The 22,816-nt window shown below is 43.3% G+C and overlaps 1 protein-coding gene across 7 annotated transcripts in view; it reads right to left on the reverse strand.

Moving 5' to 3' along the window:
• The window catches only part of Gsap (gamma-secretase activating protein), an 89,660-nt gene that overhangs the window by 10,653 nt on the left and 56,191 nt on the right, over nt 1-22,816 (reverse strand). For all 7 annotated transcript variants that reach the window (XM_027393446.2, XM_027393445.2, XM_027393449.2 and 4 more), the window contains 7 exons: nt 22,375-22,457; nt 17,968-18,021; nt 6,759-6,887; nt 5,966-6,024; nt 5,347-5,378; nt 3,565-3,626; nt 2,305-2,400 (listed from right to left, as the gene is read on the reverse strand). In XM_027393446.2, coding sequence (XP_027249247.1) covers nt 2,305-2,400; nt 3,565-3,626; nt 5,347-5,378; nt 5,966-6,024; nt 6,759-6,887; nt 17,968-18,021; nt 22,375-22,457 — 515 coding nt within the window. The remainder of the gene's footprint in view (nt 1-2,304; nt 2,401-3,564; nt 3,627-5,346; nt 5,379-5,965; nt 6,025-6,758; nt 6,888-17,967; nt 18,022-22,374; nt 22,458-22,816) is intronic.

Below are 22,816 nucleotides of genomic sequence, written 5' to 3' on the forward strand. Positions count from 1 at the left end.
AGAGAAATATATATTCACAGAATACAGAAGGACATCCCCGCCACTCCACCATAAGCAGCACCTTGCTAAGGAAATATAAATGACACATCCACTAGACACATGAAGAGGGATACAAGGTTCTTCCAAGAAAAAAGAGGAAAAGGCATGGAGAGGTGGACACCTTCGGCAGCTTTGTTGGTGATGACTTCAAAAGAAAGCCTCCTCAGCATGACAGGTTCTTTAAGCCAGCCCCCTGCCTCCCATCCTAAGCTGAGAGCCACCTGTTGCCTGCTAATACCTGGTGTGGAAAAACAAATGCGTCATCCCTACTATACTACCCTGTGTAATCACCAAAGGCATGACTATAGCAGTGAGCACGAACAAGATGCTCTTGCGCCTTAAGGAGGCGAGGCTCTTTGGGGGTTGGGGGGAGCTATGCCTGGGTTACCAGCAAAGCTAAAAATGACCGATGTGAGAATGAGGTCTTGTGGGCTTGAGATGGTTATTGTGCAAGTATCTCCTGATCATTACTGAAGACAACAGATCTCATGAAAGCTACTGTTCCTGTGTATATCTGCACTCATCAACAGAACCACTTACCATATTGCTTTAAAATTGACCTTGTTTTAAAAAACAGTTGACCAAAAGAAAGAAAGAAGACTTCCATCTTTGAAGAGAGAGACAAATGACTAAGAACATTGCTGTCACTGTGGGAAGGGTCAGTACCGTATTCTTAAAGTGTACTTCACTGATGTTCTATCCAGAGGGAGATAGAGAAACCTGGATGCCCTGGTTATAAATATCATTATATGACAATACCCAGCCTGGTATATCAACATTATAAAATTCACTGGGGCTGGAGAGGTGACTCAACGATTAAGAGCACTGATTGCTCCTCCAGAGGACCCTGGTTCAGTTCCCAGCACCCACATGGCAGATCACAACCATATACATTTCCAGTTCCAAGGGATCCAACACACCCTCTTCTGGCCTTTGTGAGCACCAGGCATGCACACGGTGCACATACATACATACATACATACATACATACATACATACGTACACACACACATACAAAATAAATACATGAGTAATAAAAAGTACATTTTAAATTATGAAATTCAAATCTTTCAGTAGATTTTCAAATATGAAAATAGTTAGTAATGACTACAGTAAAGGTAGAAAACTTCAAAATTAATTGAAGAGATCTTCTTGATTTTAGCCAAGAAATTTAATATTCCAAAGACACTATATATATATATAATATATATATATATATATATATATATATGTGTGTGTATATATATATATATATGTTCATACACTGGCTCATTTGCATACCAGTTACCCAAACTTGGAGAAATAATGGAGCATTCTTTCTCTGTCAAGTATATTATTTCTAGATTCTTCGGGACCAGACTTCAGTTTCAGTGTTTTGTGAAAGAGCAAAGATGGCTGAAATCCAATCTCATCATATTATGTCTATTTCCATATGAACAGATGTCATTAATTTGACTAATACCATCTCAGTAATGGTTAGCAGGCAAGGAGCGGCCATCTCATTAGCAGATGTGGCAGGAGACAGAGAGCTGAGCTGGAAGCCGGCCTAGTTCAGCTTTTGGAGCTAATAGGAGATTAAAGTGCAAGCTTTCTCGTATCTGTATCAACCTTCATTACAGAAATCAACACTTATTGTTTGATGAAGACATGGAAGCTGCCAAAATGAGATATGGCCTTATTGCCGTATGCTTCCATGAGCATAGAAACACTGAAAACCACCTTCAACAGGTTCTCTTTGTTTGCTGTTCTTTTTACCCTTCTCTCAACCTATAGCCCCAAATACACCAGTTTGAAGATGGAAATCTCCAAAACCTAACCTGAAAAACAAAGTGGGGGGCAAGGGTGCTGGGGAGACATCTCAGTCAGCAAACTGCCTTCTATGCAAAATGAGGACCCGAGTTTGGGTCTTCAACACCACCTAAAAAGTCAGGCAGAACACCTAGTATTTGTAACCATGGGGCTGGGGAGGGAAAGGGCAGAGACAGGTGGATTCCTGGAATCCATTGGCCAGCCAGCCTAGCTGCATTAATGAGAGCCAGGGTCAGTGAGAGGCCCTGTCTCCAGAACTAAAGTGTAAAGTGATGGAGGATGACACTTAAAGTCAACCTCTGGCCTCCACATGCCCATGGGCACTCCCCCCCAGCACACACACGTATGCACACACAACGCATAAACATATGCACAAAAACCAACAGGCTCACTGACTGACACCCTGAGAATTAAACATGGTGTAGGGTTAAAATTGGGGGAAAAAGCACAACCAACCAGTTTTGAAATGTAGTCCAGAGTCGTCTGTTCAATTTTCTTCTTTTCTACACCCTGGAGGTGTCTCACTAGATGGTCTCTTAGCTCAGACACCATCTGAAAAGAGGACAGGCACTGGGTAAATCACAACAGGCCCATTCATGCCTGCGGCTGATTTTAATTAGGGCCATTATTAATATTTGGAATCAATATGAAAAGCTCTTGATCTGAGGAAAACCCTTCACCCCTGCCACCCCAAAGGAACATGACTCTTAACATGACCCTCTGCTGAGGTAAATCAATGGCTTCAACATTTCTCTCAGGAGGAACTTCTTGTGATTTAACCAAAGCCAAGGGGCAACTAGGAGTCATTTGGCCATGATGAGAAACCTCCAAAGAAGCCTGTGGAATGTGCGAGCTTAGAAGGTCTGGGAAAATAGCATGACCAAACCAGAGTAACTGTGCTCCATGGAGAACTGTGCTCCACAGAGAGACTATGCTCCATAGAGAGACTGTGTTCCATGGGGTAACTATGCTCCATAGAGTGACTATGCTCCACAAAGTGGTTGTGCTCCACAGAGGAACTGTGCTTTACAGACAGACTGTGCTCCATGGAGTTCACATGAGAGTTGGCCACAAAAATAATTCTCATTCCAGAGTTTCATTGTAAAGGGAGAGAGGGGAAGAAAAGGGCTTTACCGTAGCCACAACTTTTCAGTCAGATTCCGTTTCTGGAAGTGAAATTGGCTAGGTCTCATACTTTTGTAAGATACCACCAAAACAGTTTGTCCTAATTTTCAATGTGTGGCATGAGGATAGCCAATTTTCTGTACCCTGAGTTTTGTTAATATGATCTGTAATGCTTGTCAATTTGATAGTCAAAAAATGAAAACAGGCCATGAATATGTTCAGTGGATAAAAGTGACTGTCATGCAAGCCTAAGGACCTGAGTTCAGATCCCGAAAACCCATGTAAAAGCTAAAAGCAGGGAAATGTGTCTAGAATTGCAGAATGTAAGCATAAATACACATGTGTTCCTTATCAGGGATTTTGATTGAATTCTTATTCATGTGACTAATCTGCCTCCTTCACTAGAGTACATATTCCAAGAGGGCAGAGATCATACATGTTCTGCTCACCCCTGGACACCCAGGGCTATAGTGCTGGGATTCACTGACTACTTCATGGAAGATGCCTTCACAATGAGCCGCTGTCGGTCCTTGCCCACTGCTTCTTGGGAGCACTGCTTGCCAGTCCTCCAGAAGCCCACGGACGACTTACCAGGCCAATGAGCAGCCTCTGGTGCCTATCTTCCTCTTGTAAGAGGGGTATTAACCTTGGCTCTGAAAATGGACGGAGGAGCAGCCATCAGAAGGGTAGCATTTGGGAAGCCGGCTACAAGAACCACACAGGCCTCTTTCCCTCAAGCAGCCTAACTCTAGGAATGCCAGGCCCAGAGTTAGGCGGAAGGACTGTGTGGCTCCCTCCTACCTCCTGACCCCATAGTTCAATGGTCTTGAAAGTTACTGAGGAGACAGTTACTAACTATGGCACAAGCTATCAGACTGAGAACCTGGAACATCCAGACAGTTAAAGCAAACATCATTTTCCCCACCCTGACTGGCCCTGCACTGACAAGGTGGGGCAGTGGAAGGCAGGCAGGTGTCTTCCTTTAGGCTTTCCTGACAGCTCCCCCACTGGGTTCTTCTCTCAGAATCTCTGAGGCTCAGAGCAGGCAAGAGGGCAGACCCCGTGAGCTAATGCTTCCTTCTGAAAAGGCATGGGCTCTTTGGCCCCTTAGGACAAATGCTTTCTTTCCCCATCCTCTGGAATATGGTGAAACTATTCAGAATGTGAGCTCAACAACCCTCAGTTTGCAGTGTTCAGTTTCAGGCAGTGACAGCATTCTTCATGCGAAGCAAAGCAAGGGACAGGAAGGAAAGCTTTTAAAACGCACTGGGAGATGCTGCCCAGCAAGGCAATGCTCGCAGGCCTGGCACCAAGCAAAGCTCAGAAACGCCCTTAGGCAGCAGCAACACTTCCCACACTGCACAACTTTTAGCCACAGCAGGAAGATGACCCTGGCTCTCCCACATTTATGCCCTGTCCATAGGGCACAGTCCCTGGTTACAGGCAAGGATGGTCTCAGCTACCAGGCTGTGGCTAGTTCCCTGTGGAGATGCATCACCTTCATAGCTCACTGGGCTGTGTGTGTAGCTGTTGAGTGTGCTGGTACACACTTTCTAAATGAATTTTCACTAGGGTCTCCACACATACAAAAACATCCAAGCCAATAAAACAGTAGATAAAAGTAGTTTCCTTCATGGAGCATGAGCAACACCAGAAAGTCTTGGGCCCCATTCTCCTCCCTCAGTTACCACAGAGTAAACCCTCCTCGACTTTCAAGACTTAATTTAGCTGATGCCTGCCTTAGAAAGCCTTCCCAGCCCCTCTCTCTTATCCATCAAGCCCCTTCATGCCCACATCCCTTACCCCTAACTAGGCGCTAACTAGGCATTCTGTACATGAACCAGTCTGCCCTTCTGTTCCCCTCACACTAGCCCTGAGGACAATGTGCAGGCACTTAGGATTGGTGCGTGACAGCTCTGGAATCTGGTGTTCACTCACATAGAGCCTCACTGCTCACCTGGAGGCCTATCTTTGTTCCCGTGAGACCAAGCCCAGGGCATGACCCAGGGTGAATGGAAATGAAAGGCTCACATAAGTCAAAGACCGTGTGACCAACAGCTGGAGAGAAAGCAGCTCATGCCAGAGAACTGCTGAGTGCAGCCTTCGGGTACAGCCAGCGGCCATGCTAATTAGATCAGCTCTGAGAGGAGACATGAGGAAAAGCAGGAGGCCAACACCCAGGGACTCTTTCAGGTCCTGGTGCCAAGACAGTCATGGGACTGGCTATGTGCTCACTCCGACAGGGTGACATTAAAAGCTGTTGCTATCCATTACACACATTACACTGCTTCGAGTGATTTTCTTGCCAGCCCACTGGTTAGGAAGAACAATGCTGCAAACAAGACATGGACTGTAGTACAGGTCCTTTCTTACCCAATGTCCTTATTTCCATGTTAGAAATCACCCTGCGAAGAAAGTGTGTGTTATTTACAAAGGAAACATTTAGAAAATTTAGAACCCCAGCACTATGGAGAGAGACCCTTGCTTACAGCCTCACAGACCACTGCAGAAGCTGTTCTCTTCCTACCAGAGAACTCAGAAACTCTAATCAGGGTGCCAAAGGGCACACTAAGCTATTAGAACTCTCAAAGCCCTTTAGTGCCAGCAACAGCAATTATTTAGAAGAACTGCCATTCCTGGTTATTGGGAATAATGAAGGCAGAAAATAGAACAGGCCTTGGAATGGGGCCTCCACTTTCAGCACTCTGAGATGACTCATCTGCTCAGAAAACAGCTTTCAAAATAAAAGCAAGTGCCACCAACAACTTAAATCAACCTGCTTTCTATTTCACCCTCAAAAACATCCCCTCTGTACCATTTATCCATCTTAAGCCTTCCATTCCAGGGTCCGATCCACAGTGGTGTAACCTAGAAGTTTTCCCCACTAGAACTCCAGCACCCAGTGGGTTAGAGGAAGCTGAGGACACTTGCCCGAGGCACACCACAGAGGCAGCTGACCAGCCAGCCACCACCACCCTTTGGTTGTACTTACTTTATTGCATTGTCAAGAATGTTCCTCACATACATCGTGGACCTTCTTTTTCCCGTTTTCTAGGGAAGAGAACATGTCAGGAATATGGAAAGCAAAAATTTCATGGATAGCTTTTTTTTTTTTAATAGCAAGAACAAAAAGGCAATGTAGTTAAAATGATTCAAACAATAATATTTCCCATGTCATGAAAACACCTATTTTTTTTAAATTAAACTTTACTCTTAAACAATATAATCACAGGAAGCCAGGGATGCTATCCTGCAGTGTGCACCCGTCCAAGGCACCCTGCGCCCTGTCTCAATGTTTCTATCTAATGTAACTCTACTGCTATGTCAAAATCAGGAAATGATATTGTACAGCACGTGTATAGTCCTACGCCATTTTATCATGTGTGTAGAATTATAAACTACAATGGACCATCCTGATCAAAATACAGAACTGTTTCATTTCCTTAGGGAGCTCCCCTGTCCAACCCCTTTCCAGTCCCTCTCACCAACTCTTTCTCCCCCCACCTCTAGCAAACACTATCTGGGGAGCACCTCCATTTTCTAAATAATCTTTCAGTTATTCAAGTAAGCCAGCAGCCCCTGACACATGTCCCTTGTGCTTCTGTTACACATGTGTCACGTGTCCCTTTACTCCTTTCACTCCAATTTCCTCCTCAGAGAACAGACAGCAGACACAGTCCTGGCTGCCCACTGACTCGTCACTGAGGCCACACCGCCTGGTGACGGGCAGAGGACAGCCAACATGAGCTGGCCGCACTCAGCCTCCATGTTTCCTGTCAGCTCACCTCTTCAGAGATCAAGTTATGCCATTCTCTCCTCACAACACTGTTGTGATAGTGTAAGTGAGGCTTCGTATACTTGACGTACTCGAGGTTGGAGTTCAGCTTTGCCCAGTACCCTGTCAAGCTGTAGACCTGTAGACAAAAACAGCAGCAGCTTGAAAAGCAGGTGCTGAGTGATGCTCATCAAAATGATGACATGAACTAATTTCACAATAGTTGTTAAATTCTCCCAAAGAGAGTTAATTGGCTTTTAGATGTTTGAATTATTAATTACTGTACTATCTTGAAGAATGTAAACATTATATTCACCTTTTGATAATAAAATACTATGCTAAGGGACCACACATGTCTCACTTGCATGTCTCCCTGCTGTTGGCATTTTTAAGGGACTACATCTTTCACAGCACAATCACACACCATGAGAATTTGAAAACAAGAGACTTGGGAAGCCTGGCCTTTCTTCTTCCTCTCATTTACAGAGAACTACAGCTCATTTCCCAAAACTAAAGACTTCCCAGTTGGGTTGGGCTCAGCTGGAAGCCTTATTAAGGCATTTCCTCCCCAGAGAGAGATCCTGGCTTGGGTGCTGCCACCACACTATGTCCTGTCAGAAATGGGCCTGTAACTTGGAGCAACTGGAATGGGTTTGCTTCCATTCCCGGCTTACTCACTTCCAAACCTTGTCATCAAAATGATGACATGAACTAATTTCACAATAGTTGTTAAATTCTCCCAAAGAGAGTTTAATGGCTTTTAGATTTTTGAATTATTAGTTACTGTACTATCTTGAAGAATGTAAACATTATATTCACCTTTTGATAATAAAATACTATGCTAAGGTATATTTAATGTTGAGGAATATAGTGATAAATCTGTAGATATGGGAGTCTGATGACCACTCACTGGAATTTCAAGGTTCCTGTGTTGCAGAACGAGAAACTAGGCAGGGCACATGCGCAACAGCAGAAGCAGAAACAGTTTACAAAGAGAGATGAGCATCCTGGCAAGCCAGAGCCAGGAGAGGAGTTAGAAGCTCAGAGGCAAATACTATACAAAGCACTGGAACTTTATTTATACCCCAGTCTATGGGGTCATCCACACATCACTGGGCTCTCTCTGTATATGTCAACCTTAGTGCTAGTGAGCAATAAAGCTTTTTGTATGGCCTAACAGATGCTGTTTACTGTGGGGACACACTTAATAGAATTTAAGGAAGTAAGAGAACTTATAGTCAATGGGGTCCTATAGACCCCTCAAAACATAAGCTATTATTGGTTACTCTCCAGACTTCATGGTAACACCCTATTGCTGAAGACACCACATGTTCAAGTCATAGGACATGGAGAAATCAAGTTGGCACTGACCTGGAAGCTTCATCCCTACTGACTAGTCAAATTATAAGCACGTGCCTTCTAACTTTCATAATGCTAGAAGGTGTTATGATTATTACTAAAGGAGAAAGTACTCATTAATATCACCCATCTGTAAACTCTGCAAGCTACAACATATACTCACCCCCTCAACACTTGGGGATCATCCAAGAAGAGGGGAGCAAGAAGGTAATAAGAGCAAAAGGGATAAAGAACAAATGTAAAAAAATTTTTCCAACAGGAAAGGGCAGTCGCACACATGAACTCTTAGCATCTGTGAGTGCACATACAAGACTTGAACAAGATCAACAGCTGCTGTGAGTGCACACACAACACCTGCACAAGGTCAGCAGCAGCTGTGAGTGCACACACAACACCTACACAAGGTCAGCAGCAGCTGAGAGTGCACACACAACACCTGCACAAGATCAACAGCAGCTGAGAGTGCACACACAACACCAGCACAAGATCAACAGCAGCTGAGAGTGCACACACAACACCTGCACAAGATCAACAGCAGCTGAGACTGCACACATGACACCTGCACAAGATCAACAGAAGCTGTGAGTGCACACACAACACCTGCACAAGATCAACAGCAGCTGAGAGTGCACACACAACACCTGCACAAGATCAACAGCAGCTGAGAGTGCACACATGATACCTGCACAAGATCAACAGCAGCTGTGAGTGCACACACAACACCTGCACAAGATCAACAGCAGCTGAGAGTGCACACATGACACCTGCATAAGATCAACAGCAGCTGAGACTGCACACATGATACCTGCACAAGATCAACAGCAACTGAGAGTGCACACACAACACCTGCACAAGATCAACAGCAGCTGAGACTGCACACCTGACACCTGCACAAGGTCAGCAGCAGCTGTGAGTGCACACACAACACCTGCACAAGGTCAGCAGCAGCTGAGAGTGCACACACAACACCTGCACAAGATCAAGCCAGCCAGAATCCCAGCATGGATGAGGAAGAGTCCTGCCACCCCTATCTGAAGAGCTATTGGCAATTGACAGCTGCTGGACAAGAGCAAGGGCCAGTTTGCTTCAGGGATGCAGCCCCTCAGAGGCTGGCTATGCTCCTGCTGCGGCCCAGTAGGTGGACATACTGGAGTACTAAGGAGATTCGGTGGATTCCAAAGGACCACATAAAGATGGGAGGGAAGCAGGATAAGGAAGAGATGGGGTGGGTTTAATCAAATTGTATGCTGTCCTGGCTGGTGGTGTTTATCAAATAGACACAAATTAGAGTCATCTGAGAAGAAGAATCTCAGTTAAAAATAATACACCCCCATCATCAGACTGACCTATCAGCAAGCCTGTGAGGCTTATTATTGACTGGTGATTGATGTGGAAGGACCCGCCCACTGTGAGTGGTGTGCTCTCCAGGCAGGTAGTTTTGGGGTCTATAAGAAATCAAACAGAACCAGGGGCAGCAACCCAGAAAGCAGTGTTCCCCATGCCCTCCATTTCAGCTCCTGCTTTGACTGTTTGCTGTCTCTTTGCTTCATGATAGACTAAAATAACCCTTTCTCCTCTCGGAGTTTCCAGCCATAGTGTTGGTCATAGTAAAAACTTAACTAGGACAATGTATGTATGAAATCTTTGAATAATAAATTTAAAATGGAAAAAACTAAAAATAAATTAGAACTTAAATAATATTTCAATATCACACAAAAATGCTCTAATATTACATTAAAATGTGGCTAATGTGCTCTTATTGATTTTGGAGTCTCAGTCAAGTAAATTATGTGATACTTTTATACTTTTACTTAGAAACCTGGAAGGCTCACACAGCCAATGCCCTTCTGCCAGAGAAGCGTGAAAACTAAGATGTGTTTCTAGGGTAGACGGGAAAGCTGGGGCCAGGGCCCCCTCCTTAACTTTTCTTCAGGGAAGAATGCAAGGCGACCCTGACCCTTATTTATGGTAAGCCTATCTTAACTAACCCTTCTATATAATATGGAGAGGAGGAGGAGGAGGGGGAGGAAGAGGAGGAGGAGGGGGAAGAGGAGGAGGAAGAAGAGGAGGAGGAGGAGGAGGAGGAGGAGGAGGAGGAGGAGAAGAGGAAGAAGAAGAAGAAGAAGAAGAAGAAGAAGAAGAAGAAGAAGAAGAAGAAGAAGAAGAAGAAGAAGAAGAAGAAGAAGAAGAAGAAGAAGAAGAAGAAGAAGAAGAAGAAGAAGAAGAAGAAGAAGAAGAAGAAGAAGAAGAAGAAAAGAAGAAGCAGCAGCCAGACAAGTCCTACTGACTTACCTCTACAGCTGTTTTGTTTCCTAAATCTAGCAATGGAACACTAGAGCCCAAACCAGAAAATTAGTTGGTTTTGTGGTGCCATCTAGTGGTCACTTTGTCTACAGGCATGCCTGCTTTGGCACTGCAGTCTATGGTGGGATTTACCCCAATTCTGCCCAGAGAACTAGGGTTCCCTTGTCCTGTGCCCTGGTTCCTTTAGGCCAAACACTGCTGCTGACAGAAGACTGCACTCACACTGTGGCTTCTTAAAAAAAAAACTTCTCTTCACTTAAAAAAAAATCTTTGGGGGGCAGTAAGATGGCTCAGTGGGAAAGTCCTAGGACCTGAGTTCTATCTCTGAGCCCACCTGTGGAGGAGATGATCAACGCCGACAGCCCTCCTCTACCTGCAAACCCACACGGACAAACCACACACAGAAACGGTTTTCTCATAGTCTTGAGTCAACCAAGAAAAACAGAAAATAATATGGGCAGTGAACAACCTTCAAAACTGCTAGCATGCCTATGGTAAGAGAGTATGTGTGCTCAGGATGGACTGACTGTGTGCTCAAGATGGACTTACTGTGTGCTCAGGATAGGCAGAGTGTGCTCAGGATAGACAGACTGTGTGCTCAGGATGGACAGACAGTGTGCTCAGGATAGATAGAGTGTGTGCTCAGGTAAGTGTGCTCGGGGTAGACAGAGTGTGTGCTCATGCAAGGGTTTTCCTTGGAGTTGTTTGTACCTTGCACTAGAGTTTTTGAGAGTCCACGCCTTAAAATAGCTCAAAACCACTGAATAGACAGGCTTTATATGCCTGTTCTCCTCCAGTGAAATATCGCCTCCTACAGGGGATGCGGGCTAAGAGCCTCAGGAAGCTAACAAAACTCAGACTTGGGAGGCACCCTCTGGGTTACATGACCATCAAGCAGTTACTGTTAAAGGGTGCCCTGAGGAGCTAGCTGCCCATGGGTTACCACCTTCCTGTAAGCACCACTACCACCCAGTCCATGTTCTTATAGGTGATCAAAATAAACTCATTGGTTCACCAAGCTATACTTAGGTAGAATTATTTTTTTTAGTCTGTTATTGATGCCCTATCTAGTGTGAGTGGACAATTGTCTGTGTCTGCCCAGTTAAAGTCACACAACAGAATATGAAGATCTAAAACTTATAGTCAGAGGTCCTGCAAATGTTCTCACATGAACATATAGGTCTTTCAGACAGTTCACCTGTCAATTATAATTGTCATGTTCTCTTTTTGGCAAATGCCATCAGCTTTTGGACAGTGATGTAATGTTTAACCTGCTAACATTCAAAGATGACTGTAAATTGAAAGGCCTATTGTGGAGACTGAAAAGCACAAGGCGTGGGGAAATGGATTTGAGAAAACAAAGGATAAAGATGGCATGTTCAACAGGGCTCTTAGTGAGTGAACACAGCCTGCGAGATCAGAATACAGACTGTGGGTTTGGAGCGGAGGCAAGACATTGGAAAGATCAGTAGTGGTCCACAGTTGGTTGAAGGCAGCAGCTGCCAGCATCCCACCCTCACATGCCCATCTTCTGGAATTTAATTGTTTCGGGGAGTGGTCTGAAGCCCTGTGAGTTTTTCAAGTTCCTGGGATGACCCTTCTGGATCGTCACTTGGCTGGAAGCATGGTTTGAACATGTCCTAGGAAGTGCAGTCAACCTCCTGCCCTGTACAGGGCACTGGCCAGCAACCCTGGAGGCTGATAAGGGCCCCTGTGTGAGACTTGTGGTCACTGGGAAATAGGAGGCTAGAAAGAATGCTACGTTCTATCTTTGAAGAACCCCAGCTTCTAGCTAATGCTAGCCTGCTCATTGACCTAGAGAATAAAAGTAACTTTTATTTTACTTTTTAAAAAAATGTTAGATGTCGCATCTTTGAAAGAAAAAAAAATAGAGTCCTCACTGGCCCACCGGGTCAGCCCAGCTCAGCATGTCACATAGTGTTTGGGTGTGGCACTCAACTAACACTTGACTAAAGGGGAGTTGGAAGGGCTCCAAATATTGTTCCCATGGAGAATGACAATGCAAAGTGAAAACCACAAGTCTCAAGATTCACATACCAGCTATTTGAAAAGAATTCAGTAGAGTCTTGTGTTTGTTTTCAGACAGTGTCTCATTATGTAGCCCTGGCTGTCTGAAACTCACTTTGACCAGGTCTGTCTCAAACTCAGAGTTCTGCCTCCTGAGTGCTGGGATTAAAGGCATGCACCATTATGGCTAGCTCACAGTGGTCTTTTAAAAATACAAAAAAGAGAACTAGAGCAATGTCTCAGCAGTTGAGTACCTGCTGGTCTTGCAGAATACCTAAGTTTGTTTTCCAGCACCCACATGAGACAACTAAATACCGCCTGTAACTCCAGTTCCAGGGGATACAGTGGGTCTGCACAGGCACCTGCACGCATGAAGTGCATGTACAAACTTGCAGAAACACACACATACCCACAGACAAAAACTAATAACTCTTTAAAATATGCAAAAATGCTTTGCGAGGAGTATCTATGAGCTTAGCTAGTCCTTGGTGTCTGGTTTAAGAAGTGATCGGATTCTCAAGGAAGGGCCCAAAGGCATGTTTCTCTGTACAAAAGGCATGTTTCTCTGTTCAACTTTCTACTTTGAGAAAAGAAAATTACTCCCATCTCTTCTTCAAAAATCATCTTGCTTTGTCTCTTGGGATGCCATAAAAACAATCTCCACATGCAGCCCAACAAAGATATTAATTAAACAAAAGGGCCAGTTACATGAAGGGGCTGTTTCCCATTTAGGATTTGGATTGGCAATTTATCCAGAAACAGAACAAAAGGGGCCCATGGTACTGGTTCATCTGCAAGTCACTGGGGAGTAAATATCTGCCTCCCAGTTCCCAAAGACCCTCTGACTTTGGTCCTACTTGTGCTAACCAATCAGCATCTTCTTCAGAGGAGGCCTGCTCTGAGAGAATCCTTTACTCTGTCTACCAGGACTCAGCCAGCAGAGCCAGCTAGCGCAGGTCTCCTTCGGATCTGCAGTGGATCTTACCTCACTACCAACTTCTGCTGCCCAGAGAAATCCAGCAATGCGTTACCTCCAGCATAGATAAAGGCAATAGAAAATGCCTCTGTAGATAGAAGCTCAAAAGGCACAATACTAAACTAAGAGCATACCTACACGTGACAAAAGACTAGAATTCCTGAGGGGACCACTAAGTTAGCTGCAAGCACACAGCTGTCTTATTCAAGTCTCATGAATACAAATCATCTTCCTTCTGCTCCAGGATCTGGCAAAAATTCCACTTCCTTGACCCGACAGGGTTGGGGCACTATCAGCCACTCTGTGTTGTTTTTAATAGACTGGTCTATTTTAAATGCAATTGATCACGATGGCCATCTCTCTTACATTTATCTTTCTTGGAGAGTATATGCCCACAGAAAGCCAGTGCCAAGTAAGAAATTTCCCTCCTTGCAGTCTTAGAAATTGAACATTATACCTCTAGCAAGAAGCACAGATAAGAGAAGCCCAGCCCAGAGTGGCTGGCAAGAAAGGGACAGAAATAATTTCCAGACCTGGGTCTGGCTCTTGGTTTTATAGCTAGGAGGTAGGTGATCCCATCTCTACAGAAATGGCAAGAACTAGTTCACTTGCCTGAGGCTCTGTGAATAATAATGATGCTGCTTTGTGACATCATAAAATTATATTCCCAATATTAACTCACCTTAACTCACTCTCCCAGAAAACATGTGCAATCCGAACTTCCGAAAATCAGTATTTTCAGATTTTCAGAAAATCAGAACCAGACTACACTTGGAACAGTTTCATTTTTGCCAAAGCAACAGTTCCAAAGAGCTGCTACATTGTGGTTATGCCAACATTTCAGATCACTAGCAAATCTTTTACCTACTTGATGGCATCTGTCTGCACTGGGAACTCAAAGGATAATTGGTGTATTTTGTCCTTAATCAAGCAGTGAGTTCTTCCCTTGCTCTGTCTAGTTAAAGCAGCTTTAAAACACTTTGAATGAAGAATCATGCACGCAAAGTCTGCATGGAGAAGAGCCCAGGTAGCAAGCACACCTTCCCAGATGCTCAGGAGCCCTCTATCCTGAGACACTAGCATCAGCGGCTGCAGCTGGCAGTGTTTCTAGGATTGCTGGCCTTCCCAGTCTCTGGGTCAGGTACTCAGCAATGGCCAAACAAGTGATTTGATACACTAAAGATGTCTGGTTTTGAGCCAGGCATAAGGCACACACTTGGAATCTGAGCACTTGGGAGGGTGAGGAAGAACAACAATCATGTCAAAATGAACATATGTTATGTAACAAGAGCCAAGAGTCTTTTTCAAAAAGAAAAACAACCAGAAATAGGGAGGAGGGGGGAGGGGAGAAAGGGAGGGAGAAAGAGAGAGAGAGAGAGAGAGAGAGAGAGAGAGAGAGAGAGAGAGAGAGAGAGAGAGAGAGAAAGGGGAGGGAAGGAAGAAAGGAAGGAGGGAAGGAAGGGAAGAAAGAAAGAAAGAAAGAAAGAAAGAAAGAAAGAAAGAAAGAAAGAAAGAAAGAAAGAAAGAAAGAAAGAAAAAGAAAAGAAAAGAAAATCAGTCTGATTTTAAAACCTACTTTGGTGAAAATACCCATTCCCCTCTACTTGAAACATGCTCACTCTTTCACCCTTAAATCTGAACAAGCTATAGTTTCCCTCTTTGGTTTCCTATGGTTCAATAGTTTCGATGGTTTCTCATTTCACTATAAAATCAGGTGCAATTTTAAAACTTTTACACAAGTTGCTGCTTCCCCAGAGTAACACATAGGATAAAGCCATTCTTAGGAACATCACTTGGACATTTCTTTAAAGCATGGACCTTGTTCTCATATGCTGACTTTAAAACAACAACAACAACAACAACAACAACAACAACAACAACAGTTTTTTTTAAGATTTGTAAAATGTGTATGAATGAAATTTGCCTTTATGCATATAGGTATATGCATATAGGTGTACCATGGGTGTGCCTGCTGCCTGTGGAGACCAGGAGACCCTTGTGGGCCACTGTGTGGGTGCTGGGACTGAACTCAAGTCCTCTGCAGGAGGAGCCAAGCTCTCTACCACTGAGCTATCTCTCCAGCTCCTTCCCCACATTTATACAATTTAAAAAGATTATTTGGTAAACCATTTGTAAAATGAGGAGGCCTTTTGTCTTTCACATGACAATCTTTTTTGTAAAATATCAGAGGAACTTGCCCTAACATGGCTCCAAGTCATAGTCCTTTCAGGTCCTGCTTATAAATGGCAGACATTCCTCTACGTCTTGAAGATGGGACATCCAAAATCAAGGCATGGGTGAATCCAGTGTCTACCAAGAGCCCATTTCTTAGATAATCTTGGCTTCCTTGTGACATCATGAGGTAAGGAGGATTGAGTCTGGTTTCGTGGATCTTTTAAAAAAATAATAATGACCAATCCAAATCATAAGGCCATAGTTGTCACCTCCTAAAACCATCGCATTGGGGGTCAGGACGTGAACATACAGATCTGAGGTGACACAACTGGCCTATAGCACTAGATTAAACACTGTGCAAAGCAGGAGGAGATCGTCTCATCTTGCTTGGATCCCTCCCTCCTCTGACTTTACTAGGAGAGAGAAAGTATAATCAGAACACACTACTGTTATACAATAAGAATATTGTGAGACGACAATTAATTGGCTTACAATAAGCCAATGAGGAAAAAAGACAAAAAGGGACTTTCTTATTACTCCCTTATAGTTATTTTAAAGTGAAAATACACAAAGTTGATAAGGTTGTAATAAAACTAATAAACTCCTAAGTCCTTTTGTTCATAAACTTATGATCATGCATGTGTAGCCCTGTATATGCCACACGCATGTAGATGCCAACAGAGGTCAGAGGAGGATGCTGATCCCCTAGAGCTGGAGCCAGAGGGCACTGGGAGTCTCTTGACATAGAGAAGGGCAGCAAGGGCTCTCAACTTCTGAGTCATTTCTTCAATTCCCATGAATCTTTTGACCATGTAAATTAACACAACTTTTGTTGAATTCTAGTTTAGTAAGAAAAAATGAAAGCTATAGAGAAATGTTATAGTGTTTTATCATAAGGTTTTCTTAACTTTTAGCCTTAGGGAAATAAAACAAAACAAAAACTGCATGTATAAAAATATATAAAATACAATAATTGGAATATTATCTTTAATTGGATAAAAGAAAAAACATGTGGTACAAAGGACCCAAGGCCTCTCGAACACTGAGTTATTTCCCCAGAAAATATGTGTATCATGATCATGTCAAGATAATTAAATGGGCCAAAGCAATAGACTGACTAAATAAATTCAGACATGTCAACTCAGGGAAATCATTACTTCCTATAACAACATGAAAAGTGCTTAGGAATTCCTGTTTGATCAAATGTTTCTAGATTACCATACCTGCTAAGTCACATATACATACCTGTGGCAGAGACAACGAGAATGTACTAGAAACTATAGAACTATGGGTTATATTTCTTCTAAGCATTTTCTTCTGGCTAGTCAGGGTAGGAGGGTTACCCAGCACCTCAAGGGCCCAAGCTCAACTGCAGCACCAAAGAAGAACAAAGAAAGAAACCTACACTGGCTTGTCAGTTAGATACAGGCATGGGAAACTAACTAGTATAGTCACAAACCGTGAGTGGGAAAGCTGCAGAACATTGTCCTGAAGCTGCCTACGAAACATGACTGTTCCTCTCATCTTCCTACATTAGGGGAGTTTCCACAGTGGCTCCACACAGCTGCCCTCTCTGTCTTCAAGGGCCTCTGAGGAACAAAAGCTAGACCCACCAAGCCAGCCTCCATCTTAACACTGCACCTCCCCAGCTGTCCAGCCCCAAGAACTCGGCACAAGGGGCAGACACTGCTGCCAGAAACTGAGATTTCCCAGGCTAGCCGGGCTGTAATTACTAGAAGCAATGCCAAAAACAACAAAAGAGCTGCAGGGAGACTGTGCTAAAGACTCCACCCCCCAGTTTTAACTATGTGCCTATTCTTTTCTCCTCACCTCACCCCACCCCATCCTCCTAAGCCCCACAGCTTCACACACAGGAAGAAGCTTGAGGGAGGACATGCAGCAAGCCACTGCCAGTCACCTTTGAGGGACAGAGGGGCTGCTTGCTCTTTGAGCCACCAGGAAATGAGATGGTCCCAGACCAGTGTGCCAGCGTGTGTGTGTGTGTGTGTGTGTGTGTGTGTGTGTGTGTGTGTGTGTGTGTGTGTGTGTGTGTGCGCGCGCGCGCGCGCGTGCATTTGAAGGAGGAACTACAAATAAAGCAATAACCGCTTCCAGCCTCTAAAGATATGTTACAAGAGCTCCTTTCATGAGACCTTGTGACAAGTTCAGGTTGAGCTCTGTAATTCTCTCCTAGCTTCAGAAAGCCTCCCTGTTCAAACAGCAGTCTCAGCACTGCAGAACGCTCCTACATGCCCAGCCTGCTCTGAGCTGGGGCAGGTCTCTGCCAGGCTGCAATACCTTTTGGCACCACAATAATACTGGGGCAGCAGAGGTCTCCTCAGGCATGAGTGCTTCACCCTCTTTGAAAGGGACTTACCTTCATAAGAAGCAACGGGAGCTCTTCTGTCACAAGCATTATTCCAGGAATTTCCTATGGGGTGGGGGAGGTGCATACAAGAAACATATCAACCACCCCAGGCTCCTTCTATGGGGGATATACATGCAACATTTTGACAACCCTCCGCCCCAGGCCTCCTCAGGAAATGTCTTCTGCATAGACAGGAGCTGAGGACAGCAAGCTTCCTGTGTGATAACCTCTACTTTAAATAACGTCCTAATGTAAAATAACAGGACACAGCATGTCTCTTGCCCTGGAAAAGGAAATATGCTTTAAATAGTAGCTGACAGGTTCTCTAAGGAGGGAGAAGAGATTATTGTGAGAAAATACAGAATACTGTATTTTCAGACATTCCTTCTTAAGAACAAATGAGGCAAATTTATATTTGAACCACTAAAGTCATAATTAAATGAAACCATCCCATTGTCTGCAGACTGTCCCTCCTCATCTGCAGCATTAACTGATCCTTTCCTCTCTAGAGGGAACCAAAGTCAGTGGGGTTCTCACACACTGAGGCCCACCATGACCTCAGGACCTCAGTGCCCCATAAAGAGTTTCTGCGCAGTGCAACAGCCAAGCTAAAACATGCTCTGTTCATGACAGGAAGCCCACCACAGCATTCTGCTAACTAGTGAACGCTGCATCAAGCTTAGTGCGCCGGGGTTGAATGTCTAATCCCAGACAAGGGAGATAGAGGCTGGAGGATCAGCACTTCAAGGCCATCCTCAGCTCCATACTAAGTTTGAGTCCAGCCTTAGCTACATGAGACCCTGTCCATTAAGGAGGGGGGCGTAATTTAAAAGGATAAGCTTTCCATATTGCCTTTACCTCATTGATACTATGAAAAATGTATCTGTATGTTAACTATGAAGTCTGCCTTTCTGCCAGTCAGTTCGGATTTCCTTCAAAACATACGTCAGAGAAACCCACTTAGGAGTGCTTTGTGAATAGCTGGATCATAAGGATACACTATTCCATGGGAGGGACATCTGAGCCAATAGAGAAGCAAGATAGGTGGGGCTAGGAGTCAAGGAAGATTCTGGGAAATGTAGTAAAGAGGAGAGTTGCCATGTGATCCCGGGGAAAAAGAGGACAAATGCCGCTGGCGTCCTCGATAAGATAAGTCTTTATAAAATATATAGATTAATGGTTATGGTTGATACTTAAGACAGACGTAGCAAATAAGAAATCCTAGTCATTGGCCAGCAGCATTGTAATTAATATTAATCTCTGTATGTTATTTGGGGGTCCTAATGTGGCAGTGGAACTCAGGTGGCTGGCGGAAAGAATTATAGTTACAGTTAATGTTGATTCTCAGCTTGGCAGCACCTAGAACAACCAGAGATAGACCTCTGGATATGTCTGTGAGACATTACCTAAATTAGGGGAACTGAGGTGGAAAATGACCTACCATACAGGAATCACCACTTCTTGTGGGTCCTGAACTGCATAAGGAGGATAAATCCAACAGGACAGGAGTGTTTGCTGTTCTCTTAACTCTTGACTGTGGTGCAGGGTGAGCCGCTGCTGCCACCATGCTTTTTCCACCATGCAGGACTTTATCTCCTAAAACTGAAAGACTGTATCCCCTGAAACTGAAGGACTGTATCCCCTAAAACTGTGGGACTGTATCCCCTAAAAGTGAAAGACTGTATCTCCTAAAACTGAAGGACTGTATCTCCTAAAGCTGAAGGACTATATCTCCTAAAAGTGAATGACTGTATCCCCTAAAACTGTAGGACTATATTCCCTAAAACTGGATGCAAAATACCCACTCCCTTTTGTCAATTGTTTCTTGTGGCATTATTTTGCTACAGCAACAAGAAAAGTAACCTATGTAAGTAAGTTCTAAATAGCATTTTAAACAGCACAACTGTAACATTTTAAAATAACCATAATTACAACATACACTTTAGAATTAGCTATGAGCAAGAACATTCTAATTTCTAGTATCTTACTTAACTGTATATAAGTCCATTGAAATGTACAGACTTTGGATGTGGTTAACTTCAGTGAGTGGGTTTTGTTTTTTGGGTTTTTTTCCCAAGTTATTTATTTATTTATTTATTTATTTATTTATTTTTGGTTTTTCGAGACAGGGTTTCTCTATGTAGCTTTGGAGCCTATCCTGGAACTCACTCTGGAGACCAGGCTGGTCTTGAACTCACAGAGATCCACCTGCCTCTGCCTCCCAAGTGCTGGGATTAAAGGTGTGCACCACCAACGCCCGGCTACAAGTTATTTTTTATAATAATGCTTATTTGTAAAATCCAGTTGCTAGTAGGTATGGTGCTACACACTTGTGGTCCCAGTGAGAAGCTCCTAGGCTAGCTAACCTGAGCTACATAGTGAATTCTTTGTATCAAATTTTTTAAAAAATCCATGTTTATCTTTCTATCCAGATGTGTGAACTTGCTATTTCCCCCTGTAGAAACTTTTTAAGGTTGTAGCATTAGGGATCATTGTAGACTGGGGAAAGGAAGAGTAAATCTTACATCATTGCTAACAATGAATATAAATGCTTAGAACTTTGGGATTAGAGGATGCCTTTTAAGGTAACTTACTCTAACCACAAGAAATTTTAAAACATCTCAGTAAACCCCAAGATAAGTCTAGTGTATAGAGGTTATAACTGTGGGTTTCTCTGAATTTTCTTGTGGGACATCAGATGTCATTGTGTATATGTTCATTAAGTCTCCAGAGAGCCTTGAGAAATGAACAAATGAACCACTGCTCATTAGGATGGTGGCTTCACACAGCATCCAGCCCAGGAACCACTGGCTCCGAGCCTGCCTCTCCACACTTCAAACAAAGAGCAGTGGTTAGAAGCAGAGGTAGCTGAGCTGCATATTTCCTGACCCAATGGTGTAACCTGCAGACTTCCTGCCACATAACCACAGTGTCTGCCTATACATCCGTAAGTCATCTAAAAGAAAAACAACGGCGTGGGTGCCTAGAAAAAGGAGAAGCCTGGGTCTTTCCCCTTACAGTGTTACACTGAAGTAAAGAAATATATTAACAGTAATCCAAAAAACAAGCAGAGAAGGCCTTGAGAATGGGGGGGGGGACTACTACTGTAAGCAACAAAAACTTAGAAAAGAATCAAACATCTCAGGGTATGGTGGTACATGCACTTGGGAGAGGCAGAAGGATAAGGAATTTAAGGGTGTCCTCAGCTACACAGTCATTGAGGCAGGCCAGGCTGGGCAACAGGAGCCCATGACTCAAAACAAAAAGAAGATAAAACAGAAAAAAATTAAATCAATCAAATGCATTTGGATATTTCTTTTTTTCCTTAGACAGGGTATCACTACTAGATAGCCCAGGCCAACCTCCAACCCAAGATCTTCCTGCCTAGCCCACATGAGTATAGGATATAGGCTCTTTGTATGCCTCTACTGACTGTACTGAGACACAGGCAAAACACAAAACAAAAAGTGTCACAATTTACCCTAGTACATATTTCCCAATGCCTGTTACCTAGATTAAATTTATTGATCTAAATTCCTTTTTAATACAACCCCTGCTTCAAAACCTATCACACTGGCCCACTATCTAACTGAAAGAAGACCAGGCAGAAGCAGCTGGGCACACCACACAGAGCCCCGGTGCATCGCTCCCTATGTAAAGAAAGGAGTCCAGACTGACAGGAAGAACAGCAAGTAGACTAAGCATACGTAAGACCGTTGACTGATTCATCCCAGAGCTCTGTTACCAAATTTCTTTGTAAACCCTTGTAAAACCAGGGAAAGGTATCATAAAAATCTACCAAGTATTACCACGGTGGTCTAGCCACTTCTTATTCATAAAAACCTACTAAATACTTGCGTCTAGTCAACACTGAAGTCAAAATGTCATTTTATAAAATACTATCACTGAGCTTTAGTTCTGCCTGGAAGTAGAAAGAGTGACAAGTACCTTCTGCCTGTTCCATCAAGTCTATTGTTTTATGTAAATACTTCTGGCCAATGGAAGAGATTCACTGCATTTCAGATATGCATGCATGCATTATGTATGTATGTATGTATGTATTGCATTATGTATGTATGTATGTATATATGAATGTATATAGGATTTTATTGTATAGGATATATATACATATGTATATGTATATATATATGCACATTTATAGATATAGATATAGATATATTCTATGTGGTAAGTTTTTTTTACACGTGGCATCATATTGACCCTAAGAATGTTCTAGATTTTGTAGCATTTAGATTTTAGACTTTCTGATTAGGATTATTTATGCATTCTGACAAGTAACTTGCACTCAGCTCCTTATCAATGAAGACAGAAGTGAAACCATAGCACTGAATACCCTAATAGGAATGGTCTGCCGCTGTCCACAGTGCTGACTCCATTATGACGTCGTTAACCTACCTCGTTCCAAGTCAGCACAGAGGAGTGTGGTAAGAGCATGTCCACGTCAACCAGCTCTGGATACACACTCCAGTAGGAAGAAGCTGAGAGTTTTTAAAAGAAACATGACATAATAAGAACAGAGAAAAAAAAAACATTGCAATTTAACCAAATCAAGTAAACCAATGATTTCACCACTTTATTCATGACTCTGAGGGTTAACTACAGCTTAAGATGCTCACGTTCTCTTTTTTACAATGAGAATAATATTTTTAAAAATTCATTTGGTACCACTTCTACTCAGATAATGTTATACCACTTATCTATAACCAACCAGCATAAAACAAGGCTAAGCAAGATGCATTTTGCCGAAAATTTTGTTAATGAGGTTAAAGAATCAAAATCTGATCTTATATCTCATCAATCTATGAGAACCAGAGCTTCTTGCAAAAGCCACCACAAG

Source organism: Cricetulus griseus (genome assembly GCF_003668045.3).
Source record: "Cricetulus griseus strain 17A/GY chromosome 1 unlocalized genomic scaffold, alternate assembly CriGri-PICRH-1.0 chr1_0, whole genome shotgun sequence".
NCBI classification, from domain to species: domain Eukaryota; kingdom Metazoa; phylum Chordata; class Mammalia; order Rodentia; family Cricetidae; genus Cricetulus; species Cricetulus griseus.